At 37.9% G+C, this 17,431-nt stretch overlaps 1 protein-coding gene across 1 annotated transcript in view; it reads right to left on the bottom strand.

The window, feature by feature from the left end:
• The window catches only part of RNGTT (RNA guanylyltransferase and 5'-phosphatase), a 170,856-nt gene that overhangs the window by 23,977 nt on the left and 129,448 nt on the right, over positions 1–17,431 (bottom strand). Inside the window, exon 14 of the mRNA XM_054280289.1 lies at positions 9,833–9,899. Coding sequence (XP_054136264.1) covers positions 9,833–9,899 — 67 coding nt within the window. The remainder of the gene's footprint in view (positions 1–9,832; positions 9,900–17,431) is intronic.

The following is a 17,431-nucleotide window of genomic DNA, read 5'->3' as shown; positions in this document are numbered from 1 at the left end:
TTTGTGTTATGAGAAAAAAAGACACTTTCAAGGTAAACATATAACAAGAAAGATCCCAAGATACTGAGAATGGAAGTACTGAAAGCCTTGTATAATGCAAGCTGTGGTCACAGCCATCGGAAAAGATAAGAAGGAAGAACTGACAGGAATACTGTATGCTGAAATTAATTAATGCATGCTCTTCAATCAGTAACAGCAGAGGTTCACAAACATCCAACTCTAAGGTTTCCCATAATATATCCTTATGAACTAGTTAAGTTTCACAGCAGTGACTGCTTATACTTTAATGTGTCACAGAACCTGAAAAATTCAGGTCAGAAGGGACACCCAGCCAACACCCAATCCAGCCTCCTGATCTAGGCTGGGTAACTTCAAAGATGAGTCAGGTTGCTCAGGGTCTCTTCCAGCTAAACTTTGAAAACCTCCACAGACAGAGGTTTTACAGTGTCTTCAGGAAACCTGCTGCTGTGCCCCACCAACTTCAATGCAAATTTTTTCTTACATCCAACTGGCATTTTCCTGCTCGTCCTTCCCCAGGCACCTCTGAGAAGTGTCTAACTTTCCTTTCTTCTGCAATCTCACTTCAGATGAAGGAGGATTGCAATGAGTGCCCCCTTTACCCCTCTCTCCTAAGCAAACCCTGTTTCTTTAACCTCTCCACACAGGCCATATGCTTTTCCCTTCACCATGACCCCCGCAGAGGTCACTCCAGAGGGGTAGCTTCTCCTGCCCCAGTGAGCCCAGAGCTGTGCAGAGTTACTCCAGGCATCTCTCAGAAACACTTGAGCAGAGAACAGGGACCTTCCTTGACCTGCTGGCAATGCCCTGGCTAAGACAGCCCAAGGTGCGCTTGGCTTTCCCAGTGCCACTGCACGTGGCTGGCTCAGCTCAGCTTGTGGCACTGGGACCTTCAGTGCTGCTCTGCAGAGCTGCTGTGCAGCCACTCCAAGGCATCAGCTCACTCTGCCCCTGGTGCACAGCTCGGAATCTGCTGCTACTGAACTTGTTGAGGTTCCTTTCTGAGCACTTGTTTTTCTAAGCTTTTTGAGAAATGAGGTATGATCATACTGATTTTGTATTGCTAAGATGCATTTGTAAGCCCAGGAAATGGAAGGCTTGAAAAAACTGCAATCTGTTCAGTTTTACAATATCATGAAAAGCATTTGAAGGCTTTTTTTTTCTCTGCAGAGTTAACACAGAGGTAAATAGAAAACAATACCCAAAAAATTAAGATCTAAAATCAATTAACTATTTTTTTTTAACCTTTCCAGAAGGCTTAATTCACCCCATGCTTGCCAAGAACAAACTTGGATTTCTTTTCAAAAAACACTACTAGGAGCTGAAATAACAAAATCTGCCCCCAAAAACCTAAAAATTCAACAAAAAACCTCAACAAAAATCATTCCTAAACAAAAAACAATTACTCTATGTTTCTGGCAGCAACAAGAGAAAACTGCAGAGGTAATACTCCTAATTCTGTGGACTTCTATGGAACACTGCATGCTTTAGAGAGAACATTTTTTTCAAATGAATTCATAGCTTTAATCATAACAAAAAGCAAAATGGGGCCTGATCCACCAGAAGAGAGTGAATTTATAAATTATAGCTCATTAACATTTTGTTCTTAGGGGCAGCAATTGTGACAGCATACAGAATCACTGCTTCAGTTTTTGCAGTGCTAATGCAGATTTCATAGTTATTCTCTTTCTGTTTACATCACCAGTTCTAAGGCTGGATTTTTTTTAAAAAGCATTTTATCTTTGCTCTTTAGTATGTCTACAGAGAACAAATATGTCCACTAACTTTTACAGTAATATACATGCAAATATATAATATATTAATATTTATTTCTATTATTGGTGTCTAACACTCCTAGGCAGGACTGAGAGCTCTAATATTCCAGGATCTGTAGAAACACACAGGCAGTCAGGACCTCTTGCCCTTAAGTGAAGCAAATATGATTGAGAAAAGCTGCAACAAACAATGTCAAGATGTAGAGAAAGGTAAGGAAGAAATCAAGGGATAAAGAATTAAGTCATATGCTTTTTTTTTTTCCTAATTAATTCAAAGTAGTAGTTCAAAAGTGCCTTTTTTTCAAAATGAGCTAAGCTCTCTACCTTTAACAAACATGTAATTTAGGAATGAGCAGTTGGTGATTTTTTGCTAGCACCTTACATTTTCTAACTTGCAGTTTGTTCACTACATTCTCCCTAGCACCTCCCTCACCTTCTTTACAAGATATCAACTGTGTGGGTAGGGCAGAACCTCCCATGGATTCTGTTACTGCTCTCATGAATTCAGAATTCAGTTATTGAATATGTTCAGATTATTGTTTAGGACACAAAGAAAGGCATCTTGAGCTTGGGACAGAAGATTCCAAGATGTCTAAGTACTCTAGGTTCCACCAAGTTCACTCCAAGTCCTACGGCGTTCTCCTGAAAACAACCTTGCTGCTGAAAATCATTAACTTTATCTTTAATGTAAAACCCTTCATCATTCCTGCCAAAGGCAAACACAGTCCACAACCCTATGCCAGGTAACTTTTCATGTATCTCAGAGAACCCTGAAGATAAAAATCATAGATGCTGAATTTGACCCAGTACTGTGGGTCAATGATGTGGAAATAGTGCAGAAGAAAGGAAGGAGTGGAGAAGGACAGGTTCAGATTCCAAAAGGAATTATCTCAGCATTGTATGACTTCCCATGAGTTGGAAGTGCACTGACCCATACAGACTTCCCACAAGAGTGTATGTTATCATTGTACCAATAAACATTAGGACAAAATCCTAAATCCCCACTATAATGAGAAATTTATTTTGACATATTATCTCTCCATCAGCCCTATTTTTTTATGTTCTGGTGCTAAAACTGTTTCCATGTGTTGACTTCTGCATGGCACACAAGTATAGGTGGTTACCACAAAAGACAGAATAATAAAAACAAAGAGAAGGATTTCCTTCCATGGTTTCTCAACAGCCCAATACTAGCATTTCTAACAATGCCCAGTACAGCTTCTAGAAGAAGCAAGTAGCAAGAGGATATGAAAATTCTGCTGTAACATCCCACAACACTCTATAAAACGTAAGAGCCACCCACCAGTTCTCTTGGAAGACTGTTAACAGTAATAAGTATATAAAATTAATGTTGATTACTTTGTCCTAAAGATGCAGTTTGAACTTCAGTAGAGGCAGATTATACAGCTTTATCCTCATCCTGTGTGTTTTAATTCAGAGTGACTGTATTTAATGAAATGTAGGGACTCAGATTACCTGGATTTATCTTCTTCTTTCACAATCACCAAATCATGTAATTATCACATTCCTTCTCAAAACTGTCAAGGTATTTTCAAGGTATTTGTTCCTAGTGGAGGTTGGATCCAGATCTGTAGCTCTGAAAACATTCTTCAGCTTTCAGAACAAAATTATTTCTCTCCAGGATAACACATTTGCTGTCCTATCATTACTTTCCTAGCTAAAAATAATTTTCTCACATTTTTCTTCCCCTCACTGTCCATGTTAACTCTGGTCATAAGAAGATGAAACAATCCTTCTCTGACACTATCTTGCTAAGCTAACAAAGGCTACAGCTATTTGTCTTTAATTTGACAGGCCCCTGTTTAAGCTAGTGATGTCTCTTTCATTTTGAAATTACTTGTCTTCAATGTTAACAACCAGAACCAAACACTTAGAGATAAATCAGCACTTCTGTTTTCTCAGGAACACCTCACTTCAGAGATTCTAGGGCTGTACCATCTTCAAGTTGAAGACATGATTTCCCTAGGTCATATTCTATGGCATTTTGCATCACATAAAACACAGTAACAGCACAAAACAGTAAGAAGGGGAGACAGACTACAGAAACAAAATTCAGGGTACGACTTGACCATGATAAATGAGAAATTCTTTCGCTTTACTATTTGCTCTGGTAGTGGACACAAAAATCTCTGTGATTATGTATGAAAGTCCAGTAAGCAAAGCAGCAAAAAATTAAGACAGCAACGTCCTCTTAGTGGCTGTCAACAGGCTCAAAGGGAAAACTTTTAAACATTTTTTGCTAAAAAACTTTACAGACCACACTGCTACTATGGAGCTGTGTCTGGACAGCAATTTATTGCATGGTGAAAGTTGGACTAATCCTCTCTCTACATTTGGAGTGGTCTGAACTCCTGTACCCTAAACAAAGGTATCCCAAGCTTTGGGATCACTCATTCAGAGTAGAAGCCATTATCACTCATGGAAGAAAAACATGCTAGCATCAGTTGAGAAATCAGCAGCTTATCCTACCTTAAAACATAACCTCTTAAGAGCAGCGAGACCATAAATTCATTCCTGTTCCCTCTTCTTCAGGAAAGGATTGTTTGGTAAACTGTGGCCAATCATTTCAGTAATCAGCTGCAGAGGTTTCACACTGCTGAAAGAGCCATGAATTATGTCTGACCTGGTTCTCAGACATCAGTTCATCCCGGGTGTTTGGACAAAGGTAAGGCAGCTATGTTCATGAGGCTTCAGCTCATGTTTCAGCTCATGGGAACATTAAATTATCTGAGGTGCTGAGCTATTGCCTGCAGATCTTAAAGCGAAGGTAGATGGATTTGTATCTGGAGAGTCTACAGGTTCTGATTTGATTTGATCAAAGAAATTATTTTGGGGTGATTACCTGCTGTAAGGCCTCTCTCTGGCAGAACTTTATAATGCTTTATCATGTTTTAAGTTAAAAGTGTATTTGCTGAGGGAAAATGAGGCAGTTGGACACATAATAGCTTAGAACCAAACTACAATTCTGGAGTGCAGGTGGTCAGCTTAGCTGTCTCAGCAATCAGCAACACTGTTCTCAAGTTTAATAAAATCACAGATTAGGGCTATTGATGCGCAGGTCAGAGCAGAGATCTTGATTCCTCGCTAGTCCTTGACAGCAAGACTGCTGTAACTACAGCAGCAAATTCCCCAGAAGCAAACTTAAAACTCAGAATCTTTCCACTGGGATCCTATAATAAAAAAGAAAATACTAACAACACATTATTATTTTCAAAATATTATTTTCAATATAACTGTCCTCATATTCTATCAAATCTAACAATTCCATTTTGAATAAAGTAGTAGTTACTATGAAACTTTTAATAACTACTCTTAAAATACTAAAAATAAAGCAGTAGTAATTAATCTTTATTTAAATGGTAATTTAATGTGCTGAGAAAGCCAAAAAATGAAACTAGTCATTAGCTCATAGTAAAGACTGCCAGAAGCCTCATGACTTATTAATAATGGAGAACACAGTGCACTGAACCATCTCCCCTAACCCCTGAAGCTACTAGGAACTGAACCACAAAAACTGACAATCCTATTACATTGATCAAGCAGTATGATTTTCTTTATAGATATAATTACTGCATATAGTGTAGTTAGGTTTTCATTGTAATCTATTGATCAACTCTCAAGTTTAAAAACGTGTCATAAAACCCCAGTAACATCCCCTTCCATTGGGCAATTATTATGTATACTGAGACAATAGATTTAGTTACTTCTATTAAACACAAAATTTCTATGATAAAGTTTTTGCTTTAATAGCATCCCTGTTAGCAAAAAATGCTAGCACTATTTAGGGAAAAATATAAAAGAAATATAAAAAGAAAGCTTGCCAATTAATTCCAGCTGATGACAATACTTTACCTTCTTGATCAAGATTATCACTTACAGAAACCTTTTTCATTTCATCAAATTTTCAAGAGGTGTTTAATAAATAAGAAAACCACTGGTCCTAAACCACTTAAGATCCAAAGAAAGCTGCAAATCATTGCATTGCTCCAGACATCTTTGAAATAAAGCAGAAGTGACAGTAACCAACACTATTACTACTACTAACATAGCTTAAATGGGAGAAGATACTGAAAGCCAACATCTATGGTGAAACTATTCTACAATACCATTGAATGGACATTAGAATTAAACAATAATTTAGAATAATTTCATTTAGAAACAGAATTCAATTTTTAAAAGTAACTAGCCTCTATTAAATTGACTCCTTCAATATAACCTTAAAGAACATTCCCCTGGGAAAAAAAATTAGAAGCCATTACCATAGCAGAATTTTGAAATAATTAATTGTCTCATAAGCTAACTGAAACAGCCATCATTTATACAAGTCACTGAACTTACTGAAACTCACTAAATATAACCCAGAACAAGAGCAATCACAAACACTGTGGAAAAATTTAAATGTTCTATGATAAACTCTGTTCAAAATAGCGACATAAAAATCTCACAATACCTATGAACTAGCAGGTTATTAGAAGAGTTAAGTTCCAGGCAGATCCCTCTAGCCAGGAAAACTCTTTTTCCCCATTTCTTCTATCCATCTGCTACCAGATGCAAGATTCAAAAGCTCCAGGAGTGAATGATTCACATTCCTCTTGCATAATGAAGTACAGATATCCAACACCTATCAAGCACAACTACTGATACCACTGAAAGCAAGTTGAGGAGGAGGATCAGTTAATCTTATCAGTTCAGCTATGTCTCAGAAACATTATAAATATTAATATATATTAATGAATTATTGATATAAGAAAGAAAGACATAGAAAAATCATCCTAGAAGAGACATTACTATTTCAAACTCTTTTCCCAGAATCGCCATCTACAGTTCTTCATCATCAAAGACATTGTTGCAATTATCTCCTGCACAGTTTTGGAAAGTCAAATGTGTTTTGCTTTTGGGAAGGGATACTTTGATAAGGAGTTTTTCTTTTTGCAGCTTTGTAAAGGCATATAAACTGAAACATGAATATATGAGCACTACACATGACCAGTATATATGAGTTTATATGTTACTATGAATATTTCAAAGACCTGGTAACATTCTGACTTGTCCAACTGAAAGTGCACTAAAATGCACTGGAAGTACTGCTGTCTAATAATGGTCCACTTTGAGTAATAAATCTACACTGGCAGAGGACTGTAGTGGTTTGGGGCATTCCTTAATGCATATATTTGGCAAAAAATGCTGTGTCTTAATAGAATACGTAATACTTGGGATGTTTGCAAATGAACATGAGTGGGTAATTTATATAACAAGAGGGACCAATCTATCACACAGTGTGTAAAAGCATATTTGAACTAAAAGGTTATAGAAACTCTGCCTTATATATATTCAAGGACCATACGTAGTTCCCTGGTCTTTTAACTGATGGGATCATTAGCAACAGCATATTAAACACCTGAAGAAGTGCTGGGGGCAGAATGAAAGAAACCTGTGTCAACAGTTATGAAAGACCATCGTACATCTCCAGAGTACATAAACTTCTTTTTGCACCACAAACTCTCAGTGTGAGTTATTACTCCCTTTTTCTTTTTTGGTGTTGAAGATCTCTATAAAGGTGTGACACCATCACTCTATACCAGTTCCTCCTGTTGCCATGCAGCAAAAATCAATCTAGAATCTCAAGCAATCAGAGAGGAGTTTCAATTTCAAAAGCTTTTTGTCTTTGTTAACTACAAGCCATTTCCCAGTTGAAGGTAATAATAATCCACACCAATCAGCTCACCACTGCAGCATTGCTTTTACTACCAGAAGCAGAGCAAAGCAAAGCAGAGCAAGAGTGTGCAAACATACACCCATATACATCCCTATAGCTCCAAAAAGAAGTGATATCTTGTGGAATTTGCTTATTCAAACTTATCATTGTAATCTCCAGTAATTAAGTGGAAAATAGGCTTTGTTTTTCAAAGGCAGCAACTGAAATTTATTTTGATTATCCACTTAACCTATTCTGTGGCAAATGCAACATTCACGATGAGACTACACAAGTTATATATCCAGAAAGTTCAGTATTAACTTACTCAAATTAACTGTACATCAGGTATTTACCAAGCATGGTCCCATGTATAAAGAACTGCAGACACAAAAGAAAACGCTATTGTGCCCATATCTTCAACACTATGCCATCCCCTATTCTAAAAAAAAACAACAATAGAAATACAGAAGGGTATGTAAAACACAAAATTGATCAGAGATACAGGTAGGATTTCAGGAGCAACTAACTGGATTAAGTTCCTGTGGTCTGGAGGGTGCAAGATTGGGTAACGTGGAGGGGAAGATAAAGATCAGGAATAGAAAATGGCTGCTCATCACTTCTCTGGACATAAGGGCTAGGTTGAACCAAAAAGAATAATTTGGCAATAGATTCAAAATATATAAACTAATACCTTAACTCAGAATGATAGTATGGCTTTGTATATTGAAAATTTAGTGGAAAATCGCTCAAGCACTCTGAGGGAGGGAAGTCCAGGTGAGTCTATTAGGCACCAGGATGCAGGTACCACTTCCAGCAGAGAAGATGCTGCATGCAAACTGCAGAAAGCTGTCAGCATGCTTTATCTTTGTCCTGTTAGTGCCCTCTTTCCCTAAGCATTTGCAAGTGGCCTGCCACCCAGTCCTGCAGCTGGATCCTGTACAGCATCTCTGCAGCTCTCCTGTGAGCACAAGGGCCTCTCCTTGGCCCAAAGTATTATGAGGGGTACCACTGCTGACTGACACTGACTGACTGCAAGCAGCAGAAAACTAACGGGGTATTCACCTCTTCTCTCTCACTTCCACCCAGGGGACTTAAACTCTTCCCAGCCATGGGAAAAAAAACCCATTTTGCTACTTAATATTCTTGTAAGTGTCTGGAGCAGGCAGAAACAGATCCTCATTTAGAACAGGAGAACAGTTAACTCTCATAAAGCTTTTAAAGAAGCACAGGTCTGAAGAGGTATCAACAAAAGTATACAAGGTTATTTTTGAAGAAACTTCTAACAAGCTGTTTCATGCAAGTAATATTTTAATTGTTTGGTTATTAGCTAAACTGAATAATACACACGTAGGAACTGGGGAGATGAGTGAAAGGGAAATAGGAAGATGAAAAGCATGCATTTCTTATTTTAAAATACTTTAAATACAGTATTAAGGTTTATATTGTAAAATGTATTTGCTAGATACAGTTGGAAATACTGTTTAGTAACATAATTAGGGATGGCAAAAGAACACATCTGAGTTTTCAAAATTAAGTTTCATTTTGATATAAAACTAAAATAGGGTTTTTAAAATTCTGAAGCACAAGCATATGCACATGATGGAGGGAACAATGCAGCCAAGAGTAGCAAAATATGTAATAATTACAGGTATCATCTAAGACATGGGAACATTTCAGCATTCTGAAACAGATAACACATTTCCACAACGCAGTGTAATGGCTGACATGCTAATGCCTCCCTCTCTTTGTTCTAAGGAAAATATCAATGACACTCATCACAATCAGTCCATATATACTTGTAGAACATTTTTGTTTGCAAGTGACATGGCAATAACTAATTAGCAACTGGCAATTAGAAACATGAAGCTATTATAGGTCCTCTGAAGAAAAAGAAACAATAAGTCATAAAAAGCAAATTATTTTCCAGCAATTGTATGAGTCTTTCATAATAAATCTAATAATACTGGGAAAACAATCTGTGCTTTTTACTGCAGTGCCTTGCCTGTCAAGGATCACTTAAAGAACTACAGGGCTTCAAAAGTAGCTTTGCTTTGAAATGTCTCTGACAAGAAAACCTTCTGGTAATTAAACCAGAGTCAAAATTAATCAAAAGATGATTGGAAATACTAAACTTCTTTTACAAGTTAAGAGCACAGATTAAACCAAAAGCAAATCCAGAATATTGTAAACATAACCAAAGCAGCACTCTTTCCCATTGTTTTTCCTGAAGCTATATTGATAACTTGAAGTCCTGAAGTTCTCTAAATCATACAGAAATGAAATAATTGAAATAGCCCCCTTCCCCCCAGCTTATTAATCATACCTTAATTTGTGCAAAAGGTCTGTCAAAGTTTCCAACATAAAGAAGACCAACATTCTGGGTGAGTAGCCTAAAAAATGAAAAGAATCTTTTAAGATATCACTTTACATCCATAAGTTTCTTCTGCATCTGCAGTAATTGTTACCAAACCCTAGCAGGGCACCAACCTTCATCACGACAGCAAGAGCTACCCTTGCAAATCTGGTTACAATTCTGTGTGAGCTACTACAAAAAAGGGAAATTTGCATTAAAGATGGATGCACACCAGTAAATTGCGTTTATGTTCCAAGCAGGTCTTCAAAAAAATAATTTCTTTGTGATGGATGCCACTCAGTAATGTGGAAGAATGGCAGGTATGTGCTTTTACTTTTTATTAGAGACCATTAGAGACAAAGAGAGAGCAAGAGAAAAAAAATTATAAACACACGTTCAGAGCAGCAAGTCCAAGAGTTATAACAGATAAGGGCACATAAAAGTATGCATAGTAATACAAAAATGATGTCACTACAAGTAGAAAAATATGAGAGAATCTCTGTAACATTGCCTAATGGTTTGCTAAATAAAAAGAGCCCCAGATACAGCTTGTGCTTGCCGTTCTCTTCAAGTCTTAATAAAGTTGTTGCATACACCACCAAGATCCAGAGGGACAGCTGGATAAGTGTCTCAAATGCCTGTTCATACTTCTGGAAAAGGATTTGATTTCTGCAGATACTGTGCAAGTCAATGCTATCACTACATAAACTCCAAATTCCAGAGGAGCGTTAGGGCACTGCTGTTACAAACAGGCTGACAAGAACATCACTGGCCAGCAAAAAGGGCAGGAGAGCACTGTTCTGTTCTGACTGCATAATTGCAATGTTCCTCTTGCTATGCAAAGGCCCAGCAATCATTCCCTCAATTTTAAAGCCTCATAAGCATTGCACTGAAATACAGGTTCTTCATAATAATGAGAAACTTTTTGATTACAAACCCTGGAAAGAGTTTCTGTTTTGATTAACAGGGACATTGAAAACCCATCATACTCCTCAGTAGCCCCAAGTTTTCATTAAAGGCTGGCTATTTTATATTTTCTTTCAATTTTACATCCCATTCCCTCTAGCAATAGGGCCTCACAAAAGAATTAAATTAAATAGTGAGAAATAAGTATAAATGTAGCCATCAGTCAGCTTAAGCAATGACACTGAGGTATCTCTTTCTTACATTATTAAGCATACATACATATATATATATATATATATATATATATATATATATATATACACACACACACACATACACACTTCTAATTAATACTGAGGGGGTTTTTTTAATAACTAAGCCACCTGTCATTTTCAACTAATTTCTCACCATTGCTAGGCCTGTTTTCACAAACAAAAGAAAACAGCAACTTAGATGGCAACAAATAATTTTGAGCCCACAGAATGTACATACCTTAGTATGACCTTGATTCTTCCCAGTTCTGACAACAATGTGATATATATGACTTTAAACTGGTTCACCAACAGTGGGAATTGGTGGGACTCAGCAAAATTACAAAGTCAAAAGATTCACGCACATAAAACAGTTAAGAAGAGGTGTTGAACTATCACTCTTCAAAAACCTTTCTGTAATTAGATATGGTATATAGAAGTTTCCAGTGCACTGACAGAAACACCCCAAAAAAGAAGAGACCAGGAAGGATCAGACCACATCAGCCACAGTACAGACAGGATTCCTCCCTTTCCCTATCAGTGCGCCAGTCTCCACCAGAAAGACTTGTATTAGTAGGCAATGGTTTAGCAATGGTATAATATGTAAGTCAGGATAAGCATATTGAACTCATTTTCAGTCACAGTGAGCCAAATTTATTCAGAACTCAGGTGTCTGGAACTGGAAAATCCAGCATATTGAGCTAACTTTCTCCCAGAGCTATAAAGCAAGATCAGAAAATATTTAATGGTTTTCTAAATAGAAAGAAACATAAGGGAAGTAATTAGTCAAGGTTTTAAGAGGCTACCAAAAGAATTCAAGGTAGGACAACATATTTCAGAGAGAGGCACCTTAAAGCAACAACTGCACATAATTACCATAAGACAGAAAAGATAGTCCACTAGCTGTTTTTCTAGTAAGGGACCTTAAAAAAGACAGGACATTCAGTGTGATAATTCCCATGTGGTTATACTTCATGTTTTCTTTACCAAATAAAAATGCACAACTATTAAAAATCAAAGGCTTTAGGATTGCTTTAATTAGAAGTAACAAACATCCAGGGAACCTTACGACTGGTCTTTCCAGGAGACTGCCCAGCTGTCTACACAGTTTTAAGATGCTATCACTGATGTATGCTCCAAATGAACTGCAAGACTTGGCTTCCTTAATAAGACTGATATTGACACAGTACAAGCTGATTACTATTCATTCATCTTTCACTGCCTCTGCTAAAAAGTAATTTACTTACAACTTTTTATTTGTACTCACATGGCACTTCAAAAAGCAACGTTAATGCAATGTTAGGAAAATGTTTAGAGGTTATTTGTAGCTCTCTCTTCCTTAAATAAGAGGTTGCATTCTGTATTTCTCTAGTTTACACATTCCTATTGAGTTCTGTAGTTCAAAATTATACCACCAACACATAAACAGTTTCCATTTAAGAACTCAAGAAGGTTGAAATGAGTGCCCCAATATGAAATATCCATGCTTTATGCCCCTAAATGGTCTGAGCAATTAAAAAAATACCCAAATCTCATCACTAGTCTAAGCTCTTTTACTCTGGGTGTTTCTTAGTAGCATAATGTCTCTATTTCAGGGGTTGAGCTCAAACAGAAGAGCCAGGAGAAGTAAGCAGGCTGTGACAGGAGTCACCACTGAGGATCTGAAAAAGCCAAGCTAGTGCAAGAGTGTTACCATCTCCACAGCAGCCAACAGTGGTAGTACCAAAAAGCCATGTGCCATTGAGGAAGTGGGCAACAGAGAGGAGTATGTGCCAAACTCCCTCTCACCCAGAGAAACTCAGCACAACTAACCTCTAAATGACACTTAGATGTACATCCCACCAGTCAGAAAGTTCAAACTACGCATAGCTGGTTTTGGAGTTCTTTACCACGATACCAGAGTGTACTTTTAAGTACCTAAAATTAACTTTCGATTATAAACATTAATGTGTCTAAATTGATACAGATATTCTCTCCTAATAGTCTCAACTAATTACCCTTTGCCTTTAAAGGCTTCCCAATGGGAAGCAGGGTTGGCATGGAAGCACTTTTATGCCAAAGCTGTCTTTTAAATGTCACTCTATTTCTTACTTAGCTTAACAATTGCACAGTTCTGCTCTTAAAACACCATCAGCAGTACTCAACACCAAACCCTGACAAAAGTTGGACATCACTTGTAATTGGCTAAAATCAATACCAGGCGATGAAACAGTGATGACAGCTTCACAGCACAATTATTACCTTTGAATGTCACTTCAAATAACTACCTTAAAATCATGAGAAACAATAATCAGAAATACAAATGCTTTCTGGCACTTCAACACATGTTAATTTTTATTAATTTTTATTTAAGAATATGTAGCAATATACAAAGTTGCCTCGCTTACAGACTGTCATATATTTTATTTGTAGTCTCTTCCATTCAATACATTATCCATACAATTCCCATTTTTTTCTGTACATTGAAGGAAAGAAACATGACTCCAAGAAACAGTAGCTCTTTAAGATGTGCTGTCCATATTACATAACACTCCATGCTTTCTTCTCCTATACACCCAAGTGAGCAGACCTCTAGCCCAATATGCCCAATATGTTAGGGCTGCAGAGTTATGTTTCAATGCAAACTACATAAATACCCCAAAAGTGTCAGGACAAATCATTTCAGAGTTTTGACAATATAATATCAAGGTCTTAAAGGCCCATCCAGTACCAAGAAAATGCTGCTACATAGTTATCACTAAACTTCCCTAGATTTGGTCTTTTCTGGGATATAAACACACACAATGTTTTCAAAATCCAAGCTGCAGGAGCCAAGTACTGCTGTTTGTGGGGGAAGCTGACCATAGGAGTAGGCACGGTCAGGCCAGGTGAGCCAAAAAGTGTGGTGGCAACAGTGACAGTGGTTAATGCAAATAAACACAGGACAGGATAAGAAATTGGGTAAAAAGAAACTTGGAGTAAGGCACTGTTGGGACAGCAGGGGATGTAGAACACTAGGGATGAGAAAGGTATAAAGGAGTGAAAAAGCAGTCCTCTGGGTTGGAAAGCACTGGGGTAGAGCTCTGGGCTGGAGACCAAAGGATTAGAGAATGGGAGCAGCAGAAACTGATTTACCAGTGAGTTCATCCTCCCTGAGCACAGCTGACCTTGTCTGGGGGCTGGGACATTGCCAGCACCATTGCCTCCTCCTGCCTTTGGCCATGGGACTGACCCTTGGCTGTGGACTTTATGAGGGCAGCACGTTTCAAAGAAGCCTGATCATTTCTTCTTCTCCACACACTGTCTGTTCCTGCTAACTTACTAATACATGTTAAGATGAAGGCGCATTACCCTTTCAGTATCTAAAGGGGAAGGACAATAACAGAGATAGAGAGGAACTTTTTAAAAGGGTCTGTCGTGATAGGACTTGGGGAAATGGCTTTAAACTGAAACAAGGCAGATTTAGATTAGGTATTAGGAAGAAATTCTTTCCTGTGGGGGTAGTGAGACACTGGAACAGAGAAGCAATCTATCCCTGGAAGTGTTCAAGACTAGAGTGGATAAGGTTTTGAGCCACCTGGTCTAGTGGGTGGTGTCCCTAACCATGGCAGGCAGTTAGAACTTTATGATCTTGAAGGTTCCTTTCAATCCAAACCTTTCTGTGATTTCAAGATAATACTGACAAAAATTCAGGAACTGCTCACCAAGCCACCAATGCTCCAGCCATTAAGTAGTATTTTGTGAAGGCAGAAAAGCAGGTGCCAAAGAGTTCCTTCATAGTTTTTTGGGACATGTACCTTGAGGGCACCACTACAGCTTGATCTGTACCCCAAATGCCCATCCCTTCTGACTCAAAAGCTGCCTTGAAAATCCACTCAGGTTATTTAAGAGGACCACTCAAACTAGAGCTGAACACATTAACTTCTGAGTGGTTCATACACAAAGCAGCGGTGAGTTTGCCTTTAGGCTACCTAGCACTGCTCTGCAGATTATGGAAGGAGGTTTCCAAAAAGGAGCAGAGCATATGCTTCCATAAAGGAGCAGAGAAATAAAGGTGCAGGGAGGAGCCAGGAGCCTCTACCTCTCACAGGAGCAAGTTACTGCAAATTAGCTGAACATGGTAATTTGCTCCTGTGAGAGGCAGCAGCTCCTGCGCCTGCTCTGGTGAGTGCAAGACTGGTCACACATTGTGCAGGGACACAGACAGACCTGCAGCTCTTGCCAAGAGCACAGGGATCAGAGAGGCTTGAAAAGCAAGGAGAATGGAGTGAAAAACACAGTGTGTGCAGCAGGAGGGCTGAAAAGAGGTAATTGGCACTGGAAAGGTGGAATGTGTGGAAGGAAAATAATGACCAATGAACAAACATATGGCTTGGGGTGTCTGGTTTCTCAGGAAGAAAGCTGCCCTGCAACAGGCAGTGGTTGAGGTGCCCACAGCAATGCTTCAGTCACTCACTAGCCCTAGGAAAGAGAACATTCAACTTCTTTACATTTCAACAAAAGCACTCACAAAATCCCAGAACTGGTGACAATTGATCAAATAATGTCTTGCAGTATTATATTAGGCAATCGTAAAATTTAACTTGACAAACATTATGTTTGAAGAGTGGGTCATTGCTCCACATAAGTCAAGTAGTTCAATACTTTATTTCTGGTTTATGCTTGATGGTTTGCCTGATTCACCAGCCACCAGAGCACCTGACCCTAGACGAGTTTCATTCTAGATAAGTTTGTGTTTGTTTTTAGGAGCTTGGTAAGTGCTATAGCCTGCCACCAAAGCTTTGTTGGACGTAATAAAACTTCACTGTTGTATTTTATAATCACAAAGGTATTTGAGGGCATGCAAAACTGCAGTAACTTCCAAAACTCATCACGATACTGTGCATCTGTCTCTGCTTGTAATGACAACATGGATGGAATTGACTGCTTTCGGCAAAGGATGAGGGGCAGCTTCTGCTGTGGTCTGTTCTCCTACCTGAAAAAACTCTCTCCAGATCAGACAGGTTTTTTTCTGGTTTATACCAACCAGTGGATTGATACCTGAAACATCCTTGGTGTATGCTTGGAGGGATCTCACTCTATGAGAAATTATTAAAGAGGAATTCCACTGATGAGATAAAGGAATTAAAACACATAGACTACTTCCACTTCACAGGCTGAAGCAGCAAAAAGCAGCTACACTGGCACTGGGAACTGATGTAACAACTTCATCCTTTTGATGCTGTGGGCAGATTTGCACTCTTCACAGAGGCTGGTAGTGAAAAGATTTCAATCCTGAGAAGATGTGTGCCAAAACTGGAATAGCTGTGAAGCAAAATGGAAAGAAAAAATATCCTGACACCCAGCTGGATTATTGACCTTTCTGCACATCTGCATCTTTATTGCTAAGACCACCTCAGTGTACAGATCCATGATTGATTAGGGCCAAAAATGCAACACACCCTGTTTTGAATATAAATTGGAGAGTCAGAATAAAATTTTAGGAAAATCCATGTCACCACACTCACAGTCTAAGTTCCCATATTTACAATAGCTATATAATGGGGATTAATATTAGTTATGTGTCATTCGTGTGATAAGCATATACAAATACTATACTGATATGCTCTGTATGTGCTTTTAACTGTCTCTGAAAATCAATCTGGATGCATTTGCACATTTTGGGCAGACATGACTGACAGAAGTCATGAACACAGATGAACAGCAGCCCTGACAGCAGAAGCAACACCACTCTAAGTTAAGTAACTGTATTTTCAAACACTGCTTGAATGTTCTTCATGTGTAGCTTTAAGGATAAAGGTTCCTTTCATACATAACTTCATAAATTTTGTATTCAATTGTACAAAGAAATTATTCCACTATCTCATTATTGCATATGATGACCCGAAAGCACATGATGACAAATAAAGCACTATGACACAGCAGAAAGGACACCATAACCATGTGATGAAGCTGATGTCCTTTTACAAGCATGATGAATATTCTGCCTTTATTCTGTGTTCACTTAAACTGGGAGGGGAAACTGCAATGTGCTGCAGTATCATAACCATAGAAAGAAAAGCAGCTTCCTAAGGAGTTTCTTGAAGAATCACTTAAATCCTATTACAGTGACATTCCAATTATATTTTGCTTCTTGCTTATGATAATAATTACCTATCTGTTTAAAACTCTAATATGTATTTTCTAGGAATATAAAAACAAGAAGAAAATCAGAAAAGAATAAACAGAGAATTATGAAAAATGATGTTAGGGTCAAAATAATTAACTTCCTACATTTAATTTTTTAAGATCATTATTTCATCGATGTAATTCACTGACTATTGTAAGAGTAACATAGTGAAAATACTAAACTAGGTATTTTAAATATATAAATATTTTTTTAAATATTAAAAAGGAAATATTTTAAAACAGTAATATTTTAAAACATATAAAA

This window comes from Melozone crissalis, unplaced genomic scaffold (genome assembly GCF_028551555.1).
Source record: "Melozone crissalis strain CALT ecotype California unplaced genomic scaffold, PUWL_Pcris_2 ptg000027l_1, whole genome shotgun sequence".
Lineage (NCBI taxonomy): Eukaryota > Metazoa > Chordata > Aves > Passeriformes > Passerellidae > Melozone > Melozone crissalis.
Note: the sequence above shows the minus strand (reverse complement) of the source record. Positions and strands in the feature narration are given on the sequence as shown.